The sequence below is a fragment of the Nicotiana sylvestris genome, chromosome 4 (assembly GCF_000393655.2).
Source record: "Nicotiana sylvestris chromosome 4, ASM39365v2, whole genome shotgun sequence".
Classification (NCBI taxonomy): Eukaryota; Viridiplantae; Streptophyta; class Magnoliopsida; order Solanales; family Solanaceae; genus Nicotiana; species Nicotiana sylvestris.
Window position 1 is genome coordinate 136,093,471 of NC_091060.1, and position 14,080 is coordinate 136,107,550.

The following is a 14,080-nucleotide window of genomic DNA, read 5'->3' on the forward strand; positions in this document are numbered from 1 at the left end:
TTTAATCCCGAATCGAGGAAAAGAATGACTCTATATTATGGTCTGCGTACCAGAAATCCGGATAAGGAATTCTGTTAACCCGGGAGAAGGTGTTAGGCATTCCCGAGTTCCGTGGTTCTAGCACGGTCGCTCAACTGTTATATTCGGCTTGATTATCTGATTTTATACAAGTGTGAACTTATGTGCAAAATTTAACTTTTAACCGCTTTTATCATTTACTGTTTTTATCAAGAATTGCAACGTTGTGAAAATGTATCTCGAACCGCGTTACAATCAATGTACCCGTGGTCGTCGACACACTTTGACTCCGTTGAGATTTGGATTTGGGTCACATCAATGTGCACCCGAGTTTAAGGAAATTAAATTATTAAAGGCGCGCCTAAAGCGACTAGCGTATTTATTTTGGGTAGGACCGTGGAATTTTACTAAACGGTCCATCCCGAAGCCTAAACAATTTTTAAAGCAATATTTATTGAGGGCCCCGCAATTTGTATTTTTATTTGGCGAGGCTCACCTCGTTCTTTATTTCTAATGAATTTGCAACGTCATGGACATGCATCTCGAACCACGTCACAGTCAATGTACCCGTGATTAGAGAGGCATTTCGAATCCGTCGAGATTTGGATTTGGGTCACATAAATGTGCACCCGAGTTTAAGAAGGTAAAGTTTATTAAAGCGTATCCTAAAGAGACTAACGTGTTGTCATTTTAGGAAGGTTGTGAGATTTGCTAAACAACCCGTCCGGGAAACTAAATGCTTCAATGATTTACATTTAACAAGGGCCCCGCATCTGCGTGTTTTGTTTATTTTCATCGAGGCTCATCTCGTTCTTATTTTAAAAGGATATCCTATAGCAACTACGTTTCTTGTCGTGTTCGTCTCTATCAATTGAAAACGGTAGACAGTCCTAATTAATTACATGATTGCGAGTTTACTTATAACAGGATTTAAAATGCTTTTACAGAATAATAAAATGTGACTGCGATTATGGATAACTAGCCGAAAATTATGGGCCCAAACCTAGCTCATGCGAGATGGCCAGACTTAGGCCCCCTTTTTCGATATGGGCCTAACTGATTTGTTTCGATTTGGGCTCGGCCTTCATGAGATTGAGGCCTAGGACTGATTCTTTGTTCTGTGAAATGAGTTTATCAATTTATATGGGACAATCTGGCAAAAGGAGAAAGAATTTTAACTAAAGTGGATAGTTTTCCTATTTGGCTTACATTAGAGAATATATTACACCCTCAGACTAAGTCTAAAGGTACAACTTATTACACTGGGAATGTTTTTTTTCACCTAACAGCACACATACATGACTAGCATGCATTAACCTGCATTGATACACTAAGCATGTAGGCTACTTCTATTATCCAAACAAAAATGTAACTACTATATACTACATGACATTTAACACAACAGTCCACGTGTATATAAACAATCTGCAGGTCCTCTCTTTTGCATTTATGTTCAAACTCTCAGTTACATTAGTGGTATCGATTGTGTACCTGGTAAGGAGGACAAAGAAGAAAGGAATGATCAGCTAAGCAATATGCAGTGAATACAGCAACAGCAGATAACACCAACAACACAGCAACAACAACCAGCCACAATGATGAAGCTCACAAGTGGTCGAGCAACAAACAAGCAGTCCCAGAAACAGAATGATGAACCAACAGAAAACCAGAGTATTCAATATAACAGCACCAGCAGTTCAACAATCACAAACAGCTCGGCAAATAACCAACAACAATTAGCAAAGACAGCTTGGCTAACTTGAACTCCTAAGCAGTTTTCAGACAGTGTTTTGTTACAATATTCTGAAATTTTCTTTTTGTTTTTTTTTTTCTTTCTCTCCAGACTCAAAAATGTCCAGCCTAAGACCCTTAAACTTCAGCCCCTGTTTTAGTTATCAAATGGCCTATTTATAGGCCAAATGCACCATTACAGCTGAGCTGCCCTGCCTGCCAATTGGCAGAATGCCCATACTCTTTTAAGCCCATGCTCAGCATGCTTGGTGTCAGCTCCCTTTATTCCCCACGCCTGGTTTTGTTTAATCCAGAATTATGGGCTCATTTGTTTATTCATTTTGAGCCCCCATACCCTTGTGTCTTGTTCCCCCATTGGTATTAGTTTAATCCTAAGTTAGTACCCTTTTTGTCAGCTCACTTAAACTAATTACTTCTGTTCTTTTTAAACACCCCAGAATACCCCCGTTAACCTTGATTATTACTGCCCCTGCCTATTGCAGCATTAGGGCATTTTTGCACTGATGAAAACTCGAACTCAGGACTGCCTAGACTGAACCCTTTTAGTCATTTTTATAATGCCAACAGACCATTTCAAACATTACTAGGTCATCCAGCCAGTGTCCGAGTTTAATTAGTTATGTGAAACTCCTAGCTCCTTCGATCCATTAGTTATAGAAAACTAATCGACGACATTTATCGAGTCGACTATACTAATTATAGCAGGTAATAATCAGTCGCTCATATAAACAACACGTTCGGGGACCTAAAGGGTATCAGACAACTTTTATTAAATTACTGGGCCTATATGAATTAGTTCCTTTGACGATTAATCTAACTGACGATCATGTTTATCACAGAGTGTATTCAGAACAAACAGAAGACAATCGACCAAATAAAGGGTCTTTAACAGAGATGAAAGAAATCTGGAAGAAGTAACAAAATAACAAACAAACACAAAGAGATATGCTGACAACTTATTTGGAAATAAAACAAAAGAACGGAAAACTTACCAAAATGTTTAAACCAAACAGACCCAAATCAAACTCGACTTCGAACCTTTGAGGCCGAACAAACCTTAATCAGGGTGTTCTCACATGAGAACACCTTGGTTAAGGTCTATTAGACCTCAAACCTATGTCAAAACTGGCCGGGTTCCCCAGGTGCATGTGCTTCAGAAGTCTGGATTTCCAGATCTGGATTTTTGGGAGTTGTGGGTGGATTCGGACCAAACCAAGCTTGGTTTGGTCACGAGGAAGGTCAGGAGAGTGTCTAGCATGAAGATGGGGTGGTTTGGCATAGGTCCAGGTTCGACTCAAATCTTCAAACGAAGATTCGAGACGAACGGAAGTGATTCGAGGCTTGTGGTTAGTGGATTCGTGTTCAGGATGGTCGGGTGCATCGGGGGTGTTATTTTGGTGGTCATCGGAACTGTGGTTGCCAGGCTTATGGTGGGAAACCTAGGCTGCTAGGGTTTGAGAGGAAAGGGAGCCTGGGGAAGATGGTGAATAGTGGCCGAGGGGGGGGTGTGGCTTGGGGCGTGGGGTAAGGGGGTTAGGTTTATATATGTATTGAGGGTTTAGATCCTGGCCATTGGATCAATTGAGATCAAGGGCCAGGATCTAACCATTGAGGAGGGACGACGTCGTTCGGGAGATGATAGTGGGTTATGACCGGGTAGGGGATTGGATCGGGTCATGTTGACGGGTTTAGAGGAAGGCCTGGATCCGTTGGATCAATGGGAATGAACGGCCCAGATTAACTTGCCTGAAACGACGTCGTTTCGACTTAGCAGGGGCTGTATTGGACCGTTTGATTGCCATGAATCAACGGCTCAGATTGAGGCGCTGATACGACGTCGTTTGGGACGTGTCCGGGCAGCCTGTGTTTGGACTGGATCTGTGTCCTGGTCTTGGGCCTATTTTGTTTCATTTCTTGGCCCAAACCGATTTTCCCTACTCTTTTGCTTTTGTTTTCTTTCTTATTATTTTTTCTTTTCTTTTAAACAAAATAAAAATAACAAATAATAAGGTAACGGAATTAAACAACAATGCAACATTTTAACACAATTATCACAAAAATATTTACGTAGGTTAGCTAAGAGCCTAGGGCGAACGGTGCACATATATATTTTTTGAATTTTCTTTTACTGACCGAATTATGGTTTAACCATCCTAATACATATATTTTGTATTTTGTTTGTTAATGATTAAATGCAAAAAAAAGAATGGACAGATCCACAAGTGACTAACAACACATGAAAACTCGAACAATTGTACAACGAAGCCATTTGTCACTATTTTTATTTTCTTTTGGAGCGAATGTCCGTAAAGCAAAAATCACGTGCTTACAACAGTTACTTTTTTTTAGTTCAAATTTCATTTTATAGTTTTTGGTATAGTAACACAACAACTTAAACTTAACTTCCACTTAAATTAAAATAAAATTAAGTACAACAAACAAGGAAAACATTAGTACAACACAAACATAACAGACAAACATAATAAAAAGACATGACATATGAAAATGACACTAAACACATACACGTAAATGCTCCATCCTCAGTTGTCATTTATTCTTCGCTCCAACCACTTAAATCGTTTTTCCATTTGTTCTTTTTCTTCTTCTAACTCTTTCACTCTCGCCTTCACCTCCGCAAGTTCCCGTTTATATTTTTCGTTGCGTTCCTTGTGTGCTTCACAATTCCATTCAGCTCTCCATTTTTTATCTTCCACCTCCTTTAGTTTCTCCCTCATATCTGTAATAATTCTATCTGCCTCCTTTTGTATTCTATGCTGGTATAACAACATATTATGAAATTCCTGTAATCTATCCCTGTAGCTTTCCTGATAACATGGTTCCTCAGCCCATTTATCAAATTCACAAGTAGGTTCGTCGGGTTGTTTGTACAACTTTTTCATACAGCACCAATAGCGGCGTCCAACGTTAGCACCTTCCCACCCACAATCCATCATGCATGGTTTTTCACATAAGCAAATTGGTGGACGACCAGGTTGAGCCATTTGTGAACTATTTGCTTATAATAAAAACCTTACTTACTTTTAATGAAATATTTTTTGGGGGAAATTTTTAGCACACAAAATAACTACAATGACCCAATTATTTATAGGCTAAACAATACACATATAACGCCATATCTAATGGCGCTATATTAGATAGCGCCATATCTAATGGCGCTATATTAGATAGCGCCATATTTAATGGCGCCATATCATGATGTTGACAAGACGACTTTATGTCAGCCGGTCACACATATCTAATGACGCCATATCATGATGTTTTCAGCTTTTTCAGTTCGACAAGACAAGACACACATAGCGCCATATGTATAATTTGTGTATTAAATATTGTGATAGCGACAAGACAACACACATAATAAATATACCGATAATTATATTAAATTATTATTTAAATAGGTAAAAAGGGAAAGTACAAATCATAATTAACAAATAAGAAAATATTATTTCATAAATACTTAAATCGTATACATAACAACTAATTATTACAACATGAACTCATGGGTAGTTAGGTACAATAGAAGAACACCCGCCCTGAGCTTGATTATTGTTGCCACCCAAAGGACATTTTCTACGGTCGTGGCCTGTTTGCGAGCATATACCACATTTGCGTGCATATACGATATCACTAACATCCATTTGGTTCCGTATACGCGTTCTCTTCTGCACCTGTCTTTTACGCAAATAGGACTTGTTACACACCATTTTAAATGGTTCTGGGGGCCAGTAATGCTCAGAACCCACTGGTTGCAGCTGACCACTATATGTGTTTACGTATTTGGAAACACTATATTGTTGATCAATATAGTTGGTCTCCGCATAACCAACACGTTGAAAACACTTGATGGCATGTGAACAAAGCATGTGGTAGATTGCCCATTTCCCACATGAGCATAACCTTGTGGATTCATTTACAGTATGTACATTATTACCCCGATTATTATGGATAGCAGTGCGAACTTCAAAAATACCTCGTTCGTTATCATATTGCAAAAAGGAATGCCAATGTGCTCGCCGTTTGTATTTCTCTAATCTCTTCATAGGCACTGGCATAAATTCAACACCCCTTTCCATCAATTCCGTTGCAGCTGCAGACCGTTGTACAAACCTCTCCGCCATCTGCTTGAACGACATACGCACCATGGCTGTGACGGGCAATCCTCTTGCCGACTTTAATAACCCGTTGAAGGATTCTGACACGTTTGTAGTAAGAATTCCCCAGCGTCTGCCACCATCTGCATGCAACGTCCACTTTTCAGGATCATGTCGCATTAACCAACGATATGCTGCATCGTCTTCTTGCCTGATAGAATCCATATGCCTCCGGAATTTATGTTGTTGGTGGTCTGTTGCTGCCATCCACATCAAATCATGTAGATCTTTTTTGGGATGTGCCTTCTTGAAATTGGCCTTAAAGTGCCTCACACAGTAACGGTGGTATGCATAAGGTTCTTGCCAGGCAGGAAGGTTCTCCACAGAACTTAATATACCCCCGTGCCGATCAAATATTAGACAAATACCGGAACGATGTTTGACAACGTGCTCTTTCAAGTGGTTCAAAAACATTGTCCACGTCTCTGTGCTTTCATTTGCACAAATAGTAAAGGCTAGAGGAAATATCTGTCCATTTGCATCCACAGCCACGACTATCAATAGCTTGATATCGTACTTTCCATAGACATGAGTTCCGTCTATGGATATTACGGGCCGACAATACGGAAAACCATCAATTGCTGGCTTAAACGCCCAAAACACGTAATTGAATATATATTCTGGTTTACCCGGACTCCGCTCAAGCTTCCGTTCAATAACTGTTCCGGGGTTAAAGTGTTGCAGTGCAACCATGTAGCTAGGCAGATCTGCAAATGACTTATCCCAGTTACCATAGACTATTTCAAACGCTTTTTTGCGCCCAAGATATGCCTTTCTTTTAGTAATTGTGTGGCCATATTCCTGGTAGACTGCTGTAATGCACTCTTTGATTTTATACCTTATGGACGCTTCGATGTGCGGAATAAGTACAAGAGATATCAAGTCAATATCCAAGTTGAAGTGATTCCCGTTGAAAGTGTCCATTTCGCATGTGTGGGTGGGAATGTATTTACCCACTTTCCACATACCTGTTTTCTTCTTCGACGCACGCAACATCCAATTACATGGCCAAAACCACCTGCGGCAAATAGCCTTGTATACCGTCGGACTTGACTCCGATACCTGCATCTCACGACACTCTTTAACATTGTGCATTTTACAAGCCCTGCTTACGCGTGCTTTATCAGGAAAAAGCATCCCCTTTGCAAGCACCGTTGGTCTAGACTCATCCCACATTGCTGTCCGGATTTCATCAAAATCCTGTGTGAGAGCTTCCACATCCGGAACAGCTGGCAAGTTATCAATATAAGGAATCTCCCTTGAATGAAACGATACTTCAGACTCGTTCACTTTTCGTCTATGGGGGGCTCTCTTCAAATCCGGTCCTTCCTCCTCGTCCTCTTCATCACCATCCTCACGAGCAAATGGTGTCTCGTCTCCCAATTCATCAGCATTGTTATCGTAATCGTTGTTCTCTTCCTCACTCTGTTCATCTGCCAGATCCTGATGTAATACGTCGTTTTCGGGAAATTGAGTGAGTACGGGTAGTTCAACTTGCTCGTTTTCACTGCACATTTCAACAAAAATATAAGCTGCTAAATTAATAAATGCTTTATATATGGCTGTAGCTTTTCACTTACAAGTTGTAATGTGATGACATTCCATGATGGACGTTTTCAGTTAGGTGATGACTACCGGATGGGTCACTTGTAAAATTCATATCCGGCCGGTACCCCCTATTAAATAAATGAGCGTTAAAATTTATTCAATACACAAAAATATACATATTAACACAAATGAAAATTGAAGTTTACCACTCTTCTTGTGAATTATGGAAAGCAGGGTATAAATTATTTTCTCGCTGCTCATTCGCCGACGGTGATAAATTTAAATCAAGAAAAATTCTTTCATCTGGAACATGTCCGGCAAAAACTGATCCAGAATAACCACCCGATGACTGGGGGTTATCTCTACTACGCACAACCTCATTTTTTGGAACGTCTTCGACCTTCACGTACATCTCCAACATTGTGATTACAAGAAATTCCCGGCATTCGTCCGGAGTCCTCAAGAAATCACTCAAAGTGTCATCATCGTCGATGTTAAACTCTGAGTAAAAAGCAACCCCTTGCGGCGTAACGGAATACGGATATCTTCCGGTTACTTTGAGTATCACTGAACGTTTTCTCACACTCATTTTTTTGCATAACAACGATATCAATGTTTCGTACTCAATTGAAAGTGGCAATTTAACATTACACTTAGCAGGTAAACTGTAGCCCACAGAGTTATTCTCCATCACAACCTCACCCCCCAATATAATGATACTCTTATTCTACGTTCTTCAGACATAATGAAAAAATGCTGGAGAATTTAACAACAATAGAAACCAACAAGAGTTAAAAAATTTTTTTGAATGAAGTTGGGGCGATTCTACGATGTTTATATAGAAAATGGTTAGCCGGGTAATTTTTTTTTTTTTGTATATAGCGCCACAAAAAATGGCTTTATACACATTTAAATTATTGAACCCAGACATTATTGGTGGGGTCAGGGTATAAGGCATATAACGCCACTATTAATGGAGCTATGTAAGTTTGTCAGTATAACGCCACTAATAGTGGCGCTATACAGTAACTGTACAGTTAACGTTACTGTATAGCGCCACTATTAGTGGCGTTATATATACTTTGGTAATTTTTTTTTTACACTTATTTGAGTATTTTTAGTAAAAATTAACAATATTTTGGTTCCACACTCCCAATACACACACCATGATTTTACACAAAAACCAAACGTGCGCTTAGCACGTACGAAAAACCAATTAATTCTTTGCGCAACCAAAAATTGAAGATGATTTTCTTTTTTGGTTCTATATAGTCTCACCCTCCGTGCACTCCCCTCATCTTTGACTGTATTCTCCTTATCTCTCCCTTCCATAAACACACACACACACACACACAGTGAAAAAACACACACTTTCAGCTCCCTATCTTCTCTTCACTGCTTCATTCAATCTCTTCAAAATCCTCTTGCTTTTCTGGGTTTCTAAGGATAATCAATTTCATTATTGTAAGTCTCTATTTCTGATTCTTTTTTGTCCCCATTTTTGTGTATATAATTTGAGTTGATTCTTGCCTTTTCTTTTAATCCATTTGCTGTATCTCATTTTGATTAAATGGGGTTCCTTTTTTTGTTTGTTTGTGGTATATTGGTTTTTTGGGTTGTAAAGTTCAGATTTTTGGTTGTTTTCTAGCATTGTTAAATGAAAACTTCACTGAGATCTTGTGTCTTTCCCTGATTGTGGAAACTAGTACAAAGAGTATATTTTTTTGAAATATAAGAGGATACTGATTGACCATGCTATGAGATTTTTAGCTGCAATTTCTGAAATGTTTGTGTTTGGTAACTAGGAAGAATAGAAAACTAGTCACTGTAGTTTTACCTTTGACAAACAAATTGTATTGTCCTTTGTAAAAAATCTCCCAGGTCTCAAGATTTTCAGCTTGAATCTAAGCAGCAAAAGTAAAAAAAAGAAAAAGTGTATTTTTGTCATAATAATACACCTCACACCTTCTTAATGTTCTCAGTAATAAATCTTCTTTTATAAGATTCCTCTTTATCTTTAAAAGACTGTTTTTCATTTGGTGTTTATGGGTTTAAAGCTGATGGTTGTATGTGGAAATCTTGTCAGGAGCATAGAATTGGTGAAACACAAGAAAGAACAAACAACAACCGTGGCGAATAGAGCAAAGTAAAGAACAGCATGCTGTGGTGTAGTCTATCTGTTGACGTCTATCGGAAAGTCATCTCCTTGAACTTGTATTGCCGTGTCATTCTGTAAAATACCCTTTTTTAGAAATTGCTTCTTTGTTCTAGATTACTGTTTCTATTTCTCATCTTAAAAGTTAAGTCGTCATTTTAATCTTTTCCATGGGATCTACACGTTTCATTGTCGTACCCTGTTACGTTCTCAGCATTAGCTGAGAATTTGCTCACTTTCATCTTAGTCTTGGTGAGAATTGTTTTCTTTAGCGTTCACTTTTACAACTACTTTCATCTTTAGCATTCAGTCTTTGATTTTGTGGGGTGTGATTTTTGACGGTCTGTGTATTTGAGCGAATCTTCAATCATTTCCTAGAGGGGATTGTTCGGAATTCTTTTGTTTCTTGATTGTTCTGTTGGAAGATTGAGGTGTTTGTATTGAGTGAAAAGGGTTGGGAACAAGTAGTTATGGTGTGTCAAGCAGCTGGCCAGACGAGATTTCGTGCATTGAAACATGAAAATGGAATTGATGGGTCTGCCACCATAATAGTTAGAGTCATAGCATGCTTTCAACCACTCCAAGATTGCCAGGTCAGTGATGGACATTTTGTATTTTGAATAATAAGATTCTCTTTATCTTTTTGTCTTCTGGAATCCTTGCTTAATCGAATAACTTTTACATGATGAGATTCCTTGTTCTTCCTTTGCTTGTTGGAAGACATCTACTTTACTTTTTTTTGTTGGTATTTCAGGCTGAATACTTCCGTCATTTGCTTAAACCTGTCACGTAGATTGATCTTTCTTGTTACCGCGTTCAAGTTAAGCTGGAGTTTTTAGTTTTTTTCGTTGTTTATCAAGAGTGCAAGAAATAAACAGCAATTCGTAGTTTTGCAGTTGTTTAGAACTGGTATTGATTTGCAACCTTCAACTTATTGCCGTTTTTCTAGATTAATTTTGGTGATAATTTATCTGATTAGTTTGTTGGATTCTTGTCTAATTTTCAGGTGATTGTTGAGGTTGAATGGAAAAGGACTTCGGATCTTTGTTTCATCACCAGTATTCAGATCTGCAGTTAGCCCATTTGAATTTTTCTTATCCTCGATTTGATATAGGGCAGCTGAATTATTTTCCTACTTACATGACTCCTCAGTCAAATGAGGTTCCTATGAATGGGAATTCTCCCTTTTTCACATTTTCTGGGCTTCTACAGTCAAACGCAAGCCAGCCAACTGAACCTAGCAATTGGTTATATTGTTCGGCTCCGTTCTACCAGGGAGTTGCTCCTGTTTCGACCGCTTTACCGGAAGAGAAGCTTGCTCCTCGAGCAATCGAATATCCTAATGCAGGCACCGCATCTACTCAGAAGAGATTCCTTGTTTTTGATCAATCTGGTGATCAAACAACTTTGATCTATAGTTCTGCTAATGCTACTCCTGTACAATGCCCGTCTTCTTTGAATCCAACACCACCTGCCCTTTATAATTTGGTTAAGGAGGATCCAGAGATTAAAAAGAATGAAGTTTCTCCATTTGGGCATTTTTTTGGTGATGAATATTATGAAGAAAGTAACAGAGATGATGTCGAAAGTGAAATGCGTGAGGATACTGAAGAACTGAACGTCCTACTCTATTCAGATGATGATTATTATTCCGAGGATGATGAAGAAAGAAGCACTGGTCACTCGCCTAGTACTATGACAACTCATGATTTACCAGAATGCTTTAACGAAAGGGGTGAAGAAGTAGCTAGTTCTGCGAAGCCAACCAAAAGGCTTAAACTGTTAGATGGTAGCTATGATGCACCGTCGCTTAGGGATACTGCAACCTCTGCAAAAGCCTATACGTGCTCCGACTTAGAGGATGATGCACAATCCAGTTGCGCCAATGGCTTTGACCAAGTTTCAGGAGCACCGTGTTCTCCATCTGGGAAAAAGAGGCTAAGAAAAGATAAAATTCGCGAGACTATAAGTATTTTGCAGGAAATAATCCCTGGAGGGAAGGGAAAAGACTCGATGGTTGTTATAGATGAAGCAATCCGTTACTTGAGATCCCTGAAGGTGAAAGCCAAGTCTCTAGGACTTGATTCTCTTTGAGCTTCAGCTTGCCCCTGGTCATAATTTTGAGTTATTAATGGTATTTCTTATAGCTTCCTGGTGACGTAGCGGTCTGAAGCACGTGTTAAATGTTTCCGATGAATAAAGCAGAATTAAAGCTTAGATGGTATGGCAAAGTTGGGTTGGCGGAATATGGAATAAACAAAGTAAACCAGATTGGAGAATTCCCTTGAGAGTCTTTATTCCGTCATTCTGTTGGAACCATTGGCTGTGGTTTTGAAAATCACCAGTCGTGTCTTATTCATGTCTTCTTTAAAGATAAGGGAGGGAACTTCTTGTCATGCTTCCATAAAAGGTGGTAAATCATGAGTTCATATCTTGACCCTAAAGAGAAAAGTTGATTCTGCCCTTTGGGAATGTGGTTTTGCCCACATGTTGGCTGTCTGTGTGAACGATACACGACTTGTTTACCTCAGTAGGACCCTGGAAAAGTTCCAGTGCACGTTTGGTGGCGAATTTGGGTCCCAAAACCTCACTTTCATTGCTCTTTTTTCCCTTAATCCTATCACATTAATCCCTCTTGGGCATTTCCTTTCCTTGTCTAAAGGCGGGCATTTGCTTCAAGATGCATCTCTCTTTTGGTTACATCAGGTATAAGACTATTCTCCTGAGGTGAAATGGATCTCGACCATTTGTGTAACAAACTGCTGCTACTGTTTGACACATGACTAGTTTGAGCTGTATTGGAATCTTGGTGTGAATGTTTTGTAAAATTCTTTAGTACTATGTGGTTGTAATATTATCATGTGTGATGTTTGTTTGGATTTGAGAATATTAACTGTGTTTGGTGATGGTGTTGTCTTTATGCTTGTGTTTTTACGTAGCATGCACGCATTTTTAGCTCAAAGTGTGAGAGACAGTGATGTATTTTTCTTGATATGATTCCTTTGTAAATGGATTACAATGGTGATAGAGGGGGACCACATGTTTGCATTATTTGGGTGATGAAATTTCAAGACTTACAATTGCATGCGAGGGCCCCTCATTGGTTGTCCATCTATTCTCCTTTTAATTATTGATTAAATCCGCTTACGATCTGAAACAGCCTGTCCGTCCTCCGGGTAGGAGTAAAGTAGCTTACATTCTATTTTTCGCAGTATTGGGAAACTGAGGTTGAATATTGAAGATGACGTGTCAAGACACGTAGACTGGTCAAAAGGTCAAAACGCAATAAATAGCCAAGAGGCAGGGAGACAACAGATAGGAGGAAGAAAACAACATAGGTGTGGATTGTTACTCAAATAGGTACGAGTCTCGTACCTATTCGAGTCATTTAAAGATCGAAGATCGGAAGAGGTTGAAGATACGAATCTGATGACGTAAAAGAGTCTAAATACAACATTAAATATCAAATACGTTAGAATATTTGAATTAAATAGAAATGATTGTGTAACGTTTCTTTTAATGTCATTTATTGCTCATAATTGCCTCATTAAGACAAAGACATTACATTTCTCCTAGAATCAACTATAAAAGGAGAAGGACTCAACATCTGTAGACACACGAAATATTATCGAGATTACACTGAAATACAAAACTACTTATTCTCAGAAATCTTCTATTATTCTCCTGATTATCAGTAACCCGAATTTCTCTTTATTTCTAACTTTGACCAAAGACTCAGATTTTTGGTTAAACAAATTGGTTCTGTTACCGGAAAACTGATAATCTTTTCTTTTAAGCTACATTCTATCCGTTGTTATCATCATGTCAAACAACAATAACAACAACAATAACAGTGAAAACACCTTGGGAAACCATGAAAATCAAATCCATCAAAATCAAGGAGATTTACAGAACATTGACGTGGTTCCCTCCCCCAAAATTCACCACGTCAATCTCACGAAGGCACTCCTGCTCCCGAATCTCGTGCTGATCAACAAGAGCAATCTGAACATTTTGAAGGGGCAGATGAAGCTTTACAAAAAGTAATTGATGCACGGGTTAACAAAGCTCTTCAGGCTCTAGTTAGTCGATTACCTGTTGCACCACCCACACCTACACCTAATAATAATACATTGGAGAATCCTCGTTCTGGCCTTGTTAATTCTGGAAATGGAGGAACCCCCAGTGAACCACAGGAAGGAGAACCAGGTAATTCAAATAATTCTCATTTGCAAAATTTAATACTAACTTTGCAGAAACAACTTAAGGAACAGAATGAGCGCATCGAGCAAATCTCTGGAGTTCTCGCTGTAATCAAAGGAGTGGATGTGGATAAATACTCACAACAACCTTGGAAACCAAGTGCTGCTCCCCTTCCAATCCCTAAAAAGTTCAAAATGCCTGACATCTCGAAATATGATGGCACAACAGACCCACG

At 38.9% G+C, this 14,080-nt stretch overlaps 1 protein-coding gene and 1 long non-coding RNA gene across 2 annotated transcripts; both read left to right on the forward strand.

Annotated features, from left to right (window-relative positions):
* Positions 1-8,726: 8,726 nt before the first annotated feature.
* LOC138889167 (uncharacterized) lies at positions 8,727-10,165 on the forward strand. The gene is made up of 2 exons (XR_011406923.1): positions 8,727-8,951; positions 9,574-10,165. It is a non-coding gene; the product is annotated as an uncharacterized lncRNA (long non-coding RNA).
* A 271-nt stretch (positions 10,166-10,436) lies between these two features.
* On the forward strand, positions 10,437-12,548 carry LOC104232582 (transcription factor bHLH143-like). The gene is made up of 2 exons (XM_009785817.2): positions 10,437-10,551; positions 10,649-12,548. Exon 2 carries the CDS (start codon positions 10,666-10,668, stop codon positions 11,734-11,736), a length of 1,071 nt encoding a protein of 356 aa, XP_009784119.1. The 5' UTR covers positions 10,437-10,551; positions 10,649-10,665; the 3' UTR covers positions 11,737-12,548.
* Positions 12,549-14,080: the final 1,532 nt, after the last annotated feature.